We start from the raw sequence: 8458 nt of genomic DNA, 5'->3' as shown, positions 1-8458 counted from the left end.
TAAGAGGTTTGAATTTCAAAGAGGGTCTGGATTTTTAACAGACTGTTTGGTTGGAACATCTGAATTAATGTGCTGAATTATAAAAAATGACCATTTTGCCCTTCGATATTATTTTTTGCTCAATTCAATATTTCTGTTAATAAAATAATTGACTTAATCTCTAACCTAACAACTAGCAACTGGAATCAACATTCAACATCATAATTGTTCGATTCTAAGACACATCCAATCACTACCTCATGTTGCACTTTTTATTACAAATGATTATAATATTATTTAATGCTACACACATCCAAACACAAAGCTAAAGAATGTTGCTTCGATTCCCTATTGTAATAAATGAATAATTTTAATCTTATTTTGCCAAGTGTCACTCTAAAACAACACCTCGTTAATATTATGTCATGTGTCATGTAGATATATTAGGTAATTCATTTCAAAATCCAAATTTACATTTTCTAATTATATGTTAAATATGAAGTTATAATAACTTTAAAATTTTGAGATATCTTTTAATTAATAATTTATTTAAAATGAATTATTTAAAATAATTGATTAATAATTATAATTTTTTATTATAAATGTTTAAATAATTTTATAACCGTGGTTTCCACGGGTTATAAACTAGTATTGAATAAAAAATTAGACTTTTTCATTATTTCTCAATAATTCAATATCATACCCTTATACTCCATCTCATCTTATAATTGATCCCCATGTAAATTGGAAAAATAAGAAACATGATTCAACACTTCAAAGGTTTTTCTAAAGGTATTTGCAGATTGCAATAGAGGACAGAATATGGTTTAAACTTGAATCAATTTTCAAACAATAAAATAAAGACATGCCTATGAAAGATTGATAAACATTCAAATTAGAAAGGATCAATTTTTCAAGGATTTTCGATCAAAATGAGGCCAAAATTGTGGCAAAAAATGACTGGACTGAACAATGAATACAAAAAAAAATCAAAATCAGGGATCATTATCAAATGGCATATTAGCTACATGGACTGAATAAATCAAAATCGGATGAATTGGTAATCAAGTTATGGGCCAAAAAACGAAGAACAAATCGATGTATTACTGAGAATCGATTTTTAGGGGAAAAAAGAAGAACAATCGAAGGTCAACGTCGATTATCAGGGGGAAAAAAACTTACCTGCAACTGGCCGTCGGCGTCATTGGCAGTGGTGGCGAAGCTTCCGGTGACATCGTCAATGGCGGAGGTAGCAGACGACTACAGATTGAAGAGGTAGAAGAAGATGTGGGGGAGGAGAGAGGAAATGCGTCGATGGAGGAATAAAGAAAAAAACTGCATTTTGTTTTAAGGGATAATGACTTGAAAGGTAACGAACTTTTGATTTTGTTTACATTTAGTCACTAAACTTTTTTTCGTTATCTATTTGCCACTGAACTATTGAAACTGTTCACATTTTACTCTTATGACCGGTTGTTACCGGTCATAAGGGTAAAATGTAAGTTCAGTGGCAAATAGATTATCAAAAAAAGTTTAGTGAGTAAATGTGAACAAAATCGAAAGCTCGTTTCCCTCTAAAAAAGTTCAATGACTAAATGAGAACAAATTTCATCTTGTATTATGTTTTAGCAAATTATTTATTTTTGCTAAATTCTAATAACATTTGTTGACGAAGAAATCTATGAAATAAAAAAAAACAGAACCCCGAAAATATATTATAAAAACAAAAAACCGAAACCGAAACCGAAATAAAAAACCAATGGTTTGGTATTTTCGAAAATAAAAAATCAAAATTTCCAATCTGATTTTGGTTTTACAAAAATTCAACTTCGAATTTTCATATCTAAATCTCTCCCCCTTTTTATAATCAAAAAATGATTATAAAACCAAAAAAAGAAATGAGAAAGCGCTCAATTCGAAAATTTTCTATCAAAAACTCTCCCTTAACACATGGCATAAACATTTTGCTTCAATCCGGAAAATCTAAAAAATCTACTATTTTTAGCTTCGTTCACGAAACGCCTTTGACAGAATTTTGAAATCGACAATTTATACCCAAATTTTGTCAAAGGCGGTCCGTGAATGAAGGTAAAAATTGAAGATTTTTTGGATTTTCCGGATTGAAGCAAAATGTTTATTCCATGTGTTAGGGGGAGTTTTGGATAGAAAAAGTTTGAATTGAGCGCTTTCTCATTCCCTTTTGGTTTTATAATCATTTTTCAATTATAAAAAAGGGGAAGAGATTTAGATATGGAAATTCGAAAGTTGAAAATTTAATATTATGTGGACTTGAAGACCGAAGTGACCTCGAGTATTTGAAGTTTATGAAATGATTCGATTGGAGATTCGGAAGTGATTTCAGTTCATGATGGATTTTGACTTATTAAAGATTTTTGGAGTGTGCATAAATGCTCAAATTTAGGGTAATTTTTTTGGAGAATGAGAAACTCCTAATTACCTTTCGATGCTCGGTTTGTATGGTCTCACATTCTAGAACTTAAATTGAAAAGTCATGGAAGAATTGAATATTTGATGTTCATCTCTACATGTGTCACATTTGAGGCTCGATTCGTGAAGTTGCTCGAGTTTGGAAGATTTGAAGCGGGTCAACCATCCCTAACTTTGAGGGGGAGAATTTTGGGTACAAAGTTATCCATGTATGACTTTGTAAATGGTTTGACTTTTGTAGACCCACTTGCGATTTTGTTCACATTTAGTCATTGAACTTTTTTAGAGGGAAGCGAACTTTTGATTTTGTTCACATTTAGTCACTAAACTTTTTTTCGTTATCTATTTGTCACTGAACTATTGAAACTGCTCATATTTTACCCTTATGACCGGTAAACTGAACTATTGAAACTGTTCACATTTTACCCTTATGACCGGTAACAACCGGTCATAAGGGTAAAATGTGAACAGTTTCAATAGTTAAGTGGCAAATAGATAACGAAAAAAAGTTTAGTGACTAAATGTGAACAAAAGTGAAAGTTTGTTACCCTTTCAAGTCATTATCCCTTGTTTTAATTAGGGTATAAGTGTCTTTTGTTTTATTCAGATGTAGCTTTACATCTGAAATTTTAGAGGCATTTGAAGAATTAAGAGCCTTTTTTTCATATCCTACCAAACACCCCACATCTTAAAAATTAAGAGGCTACCAAACAGCCCCTTAGTCTTATTTAGATATTCTTTTGGCAAACTACATAAACTTTTTTTTTAATTCTTTTGGCAAACTAAAGTACTTTTTAGAACATTTTCAAATTAAACCAGGAAGTAGGTATCACATTGTGTGTTTTTTGTATTTTTAAAAGATCTTAAAATGTTGATTTTAAAATATTCAAAAAAATAATTTGGTATTATTGTTAATGGTGTGATATCAAATCTTCGGGTGGTCCTTGTCAGACAACAACTATAGTAGTGATTTGTTATATCACCAAGAAGGAAAAACACGTTAGCTGTTCTCCGAGTGGGGCTCCCACGAAAACGCTATGACAGTCAAGTTAGTGTCTAGAGAAGAGAGTTGCTATATGACTGTATGAGAGATTCCCCTCTACCGTTTCATGATGGAGGCCTTTTATAGTAACGCACTGTGATTGGTCTCGCACGTAGGACAGGGATGTCAGATTTGACAGGGGACAACGACAATAATTGGAGGATCGTGCTCTTCTCTTTGGTCAATGCTTGCGATTGGCCCACGTGGTAATGCAATGCTCTGAGCATTACTCTTTTCGCCTGGTGGCGTTGCTTTCTGTCGTAAGCCAACAATGTTTGTTGAAAGGCGAAGCCTGTGTGGGTCCGCTACCTTGGAGTGTAGTCTAACTGGATTGGAGCGAGAGTTTGTTGGTGTGGAGCATAGTCGCTTGTCAGATGGCGCTGGTACTGACATGACGACCCAACGGCCACTAAGGTAACCTGCTAGATGTTTTATATTGTTCCTTAGGCGGGTCCAAGGGATACGTTATCAATTAAAATCATTTGCGGTTGTGTTAATTTTACTTTATGAAAAAGTATTAAATTTATCTTAACGATCACATTACAAAAGAATCATTTCCAACAAAATCATTAATATTGAACAAGTAATTTTAGATCATAATTTTCTAGGGATGGCAAATTAAGAAATCATGTCGTGTTTTTATCCGACATGACACAATAAGGTTTTATGTAACACAAATACGACACAAAACAATGTCGTGTTTTTTTAACTAATACGAAAACAAACCGATTAAAAACAACAAACACAACAAAGATGATATAAAAAGCAATTAGTTTATTTAATTAATATTTCATCATATATAACACAACAAACACGACAAACACGACAGACATAAATCAAGCAAATTTCGTATCGAATTGTGAACACGAACATGACACGACATCGTGTTTTTTCCACTTGACACGAACACGAATTCGAATTTTAGTTTCGTCATAATTTCATTTCGTGACATGTATTTTTACGGTGTCGTGTCATCAATTGTCACCCTACAATTTTGAAGTGTAGAACAAAAGCATCTAACAAAAATCCACACAAAATAATATACCTCACATGTGAATATTCGATTTGTTAGACTTCAAATCAACACTCTGATCTTATACTTCTGTGTTCGACTGTTCGTGTACCAGATGCCAAGTAACCAAAATACAATATTGCAACTTTCCAAAGTCAATGACAACTCATGAATAAATAACCCAACACTAAAAAAAGTCAAAGTCAAACTACTCACTTTTTGAACTCAAAATCAAAGTTTCTCATTCAGATCCAGATTAAACAAAACATCTACAATTGACTACATAAAACCAGCTACCAAGAACAAAGTTTTCCATTTTCCAAAACAAACATAAACCCATGTGATATTGCATTTTTCAAAACAACATATTTGACCAAAAAAAACAAACCGCATAAAGTACTAAATAACTTTGACTTGGAGTGTTTGGTAAACGGTTGGAATAGCATCTGAAACTATTAACACCGCATCCCCTTCTTTCAACATCCCTTTGGCTTTAATCAAATCAATCGTTTTTGCCATGTTGGCGTCCATGTCATCCGACAAGTCAAAGAAAATCGGTATGACTCCCCATTGCAAATTGAGCGCCATTTGTGTGCTTTCCTCATTTGTGAACGCAAATATTGGGGGAATCGGCCGATTGCGTGACAAAAGTGACGCCATTTGCCCATGTTTCGTGTACACAAAAACCGCATCCACTCCAAGATTATTAGCTGTACACCAACACATAGTCGTCTTACATAAGTACAAAAAGAACCCCATACTTTCACAAATTTATCAATTTTGCCATGTAATCTTTTTTTTTTTTGTGATATAGTTTTACCATTTTATTGATTTAGCTACTTTTGGATTTCCGAGTTTATCAATTTAGCCACATAACTATTTCCAATAGAGGAAATTACACGAATGGTCACTATGGTTTGGGGTAATTTGCACGTTTGGTCCTTATCTTATTTTTTTAACTCGAAAAGTCTCTATTGTTTGTTTTTGTTGCGTGTTTGATCCCTGTCTTACCTAAAAATACTATTTGGCCCTTGATTTTTTAATTTATTTAAATAAACATACCCTATCCCCACTTTCATCTTACCTTACCTACCCCATCTTATTTAAATACATTAAAAAATCAAAGGCAAAATAGTCTTTTCACGTAAGACAGAGACCAAGCGCGCAATAAAAACAAACTGTAAGGACCTTCCGAGTTAAAAATAAGTGAAAAACTATTCGTGTAATTTACTCTTTCCAATACCTTTTTTTACATTTAGAAAAGCATAATTTACTTTCACCATGTTATCAATCTAATAAATCAACTACAAAAATTTTAAACTATTATTATTGTAATAACTTAAAAAAAAATAATCCAATCGCTAAATTTACATGGTGAAAGTTCGTTGTTATATTGCACTATTTCAAAATTTGGTTACCGTGTATTGTGTAACGGTTTAACCACTACACAAAATAGTAAAGTGGCTAACTCGATAAAATGATAAAAATACAAATTATTTTTTATTTTTTAAAAAAATTAACTAATTTATTTACCCATTCGGCTAGCAGAGTTGCATATCTGCTCAGCAATTTGATCAGACAACGAGACTCCAAGTTCACGTTGTGGAAAAGACGGCTGTTGATTCTCTTCACGACTCCATAACTCCATTCGTGTGCTCGCCATTCTCAACACACAAACCGCCTTTTCTCCAAAACATCCGATTGCTGACTCACCAGACAACATTAACGCATCCGCATATTGTCTAACTGCCTCCGAAACATCCGCAACCTTTCTCAGATCAAATCAAAAGTAACAATCATTATTTCTTAAATATTATTACTATTATTTTAGTAAAAAAAATAAAATAAATTAATTACCTCGGCTCGTGTTGGAGTAGGATATTCGATCATGGACTCTAGAAGCTGCGAGGCTACAATTACAGGCTTGTTGAGTTGCCTACATAGGGAGATGATTTTCTCTTGAACCGTTGGAATTTGCTCAAGTGGTATTTCAACTCCAAGATCACCTCTTGCCACCATTATTGCATCCGAAGCTTCCACTATCTCTTCAAGATTGTGTAGTGATTCCAAACTCTCAATCTTAGCTAAAACCTTAATCGATCTACACATTCAAAAATTCATATTTTACATCATGACATGACATGACATGACAAGACAGAACAGATTGTATTTCGTTTGGCATGCATTAGACATGACATGACAGAACCAGATTGTACTGTGTTTGACATGCACTAGACTGTCAGTGGAACAGAAGAAGACAATAATTTTGTGGTTTTGTTCCCTATTTAAGCACTTACTTATTTTTGTTAAATAAGTAATTCTTTAAATGTTTTACAGCATCCGCATCTCTAACGAATGACATGGCAATAAAATCAACGCCTTCGGAGATTCCAAACTCGATGTCTGACCAATCCTGTTAATTATACACCATGAATAAAATTAATCCAAAATATATGATCCTAATGTTGAGAAAAGAAAAAAAAGAAAAAAAAAAAGTTGAATGATCATCACCTTTGTTGATAATGTTGGGAGTTCATGATGTTTTTCAACGAGTTTTCCATCTCTCCAAAAGCTCAATTTGGCTCGAGGCAAAAGCAAACCAGGGTCGATACACTTGCAACGTAAGTCGTTTCCGATTCTTTCAATGACTTCAAAAGTCGCCATTCCTCCATCAACCACGAGTTCGTCACCTTCTTTGATTCCTGATACAGAAAAGGGTATGAAATCAATTAAAAGAAAGGATATTAGTTCACGATTGATTTCAATTTTGAAGCTTGATTAGCTATACGAACCTTCTGCAAAACCTTCGTAGCTTGCTTGGACAGTGAAAGGACGACAACCCTCGAATTTTTCAGTAGTGAAGAACCATATCGATCCATCCTGATGAACAATAACATCATCGAAATTAGAACTTTATGTTGTTTTCAATCGAAGAAATAAAAAAAAGAAATTGAAGTGTACCTCTGCTTTGACGGAGGAAGGACCTCCATGATCAGCGACATGAATCTGACTACCTTCTGTATCAATCATCACAGATACACAAAACCCTTTTTCATGGTTTAACTTCTTGATCTTCTTAATTACATCTTGATGCCAAATTCTCGTGTTATGACACATGTTAAGCCTAGCAACGTTCATTCCTGCCGACGCCAATTTCTCCAATTCTTCATAAGAACAGCACGCCGGCCCCACCGTGCACACAAGCTTCGTCTTCCTCAGCCCCAAAAACCCTTTTTCTCTCAATTCTGTTTCTGTCACAACATCAAGACCCAAACACTCCTCCTTTTTCGATTCTTCTACGATGCTTCCAACCTGCATAACAGCCCTCGTGGCGAAGCTTTTCAATTTCCTCCTGTTTGACCAAATTATTCGAGGGGAAACCGGAACCCCAAATACTCTTTTCCCTAAATCCATACAAGAAGCTTTCGCCATTGGGTAATTGGAGACGAAAGCTAAATCGGCAGTCATTGAAGCCATGGGTTGACTTGAAAACCGGGGAAACAAGTCAGATTTACGATTGGATTTTTATGAGGTTGATATGGTGAGAAAAGTGATACGGTTGTTGATTGATTACTCCGCAGGGGTTTGTATTTACACAAAGAAGATTTTGGGGTTTACAAAGCGAAGCAGGATTTAGTGTTAGGTGGGAATATTCCATGGAAGAAACAAAGGAAACGTTAACTGTAGCAGGGTTTTGCAGAAGGAAAGTTTCTTTGTTTGGTTGACAGCCCCCAGGATCTTAATTGGGTGCCGCAGGGCAGTTGAAAAATGGAGGAATTTGGGGACCCTTGTAGGCTTGTACACTTGTAAACTAATGTATTTTTTCTTTTCTTTTTTCTTTCTTTGATTTTTTTTAAATACAAACACTTATATTTAATATTTATTTACAGTAAACTACAAGAATTCTTTCCGGTGTAGGTGTTAAAATAAACGTTATGTCCTCATTTTTTAAAATTAATTTGTTTCGTCTTTTGTTT

General features: G+C 34.0%; 1 protein-coding gene across 1 annotated transcript; it reads right to left on the bottom strand.

The window, feature by feature from the left end:
* Positions 1–4678: 4678 nt before the first annotated feature.
* Positions 4679–8258, bottom strand: LOC111904242 (pyruvate kinase isozyme A, chloroplastic). The gene is made up of 7 exons (XM_023900024.3): positions 7443–8258; positions 7274–7361; positions 6993–7183; positions 6779–6894; positions 6339–6582; positions 6015–6249; positions 4679–5191 (listed from the first exon to the last, which is right to left on the bottom strand). The coding sequence occupies exons 1-7, from the start codon at positions 7956–7958 to the stop codon at positions 4881–4883; spliced, it is 1701 nt and encodes a 566-aa protein (XP_023755792.1). The 5' UTR covers positions 7959–8258; the 3' UTR covers positions 4679–4880.
* Between the last annotated feature and the right edge of the window lie 200 nt (positions 8259–8458).

Source organism: Lactuca sativa, chromosome 7 (genome assembly GCF_002870075.4).
Source record: "Lactuca sativa cultivar Salinas chromosome 7, Lsat_Salinas_v11, whole genome shotgun sequence".
NCBI lineage: Eukaryota > Viridiplantae > Streptophyta > Magnoliopsida > Asterales > Asteraceae > Lactuca > Lactuca sativa.
Note: the sequence above shows the minus strand (reverse complement) of the source record. Positions and strands in the feature narration are given on the sequence as shown.

Excerpts from the sequence above, each read along its gene's own strand:
- LOC111904242 (XM_023900024.3), bottom strand. The coding sequence starts at position 7,958 with ATGGCTTCAATGACTGCCGATTTAGCTTTCGTCTCCAATTACCCAATG. Across the intron at positions 7,184-7,273 it reads CTACGAAGGTTTTGCAGAAG|GAATCAAAGAAGGTGACGAA; the intron begins GTTCGTATAGCT and ends TTTCTGTATCAG. Across the intron at positions 6,583-6,778 it reads TACTTATTTAACAAAAATAA|ATCGATTAAGGTTTTAGCTA; the intron begins GTAAGTGCTTAA and ends TTGAATGTGTAG.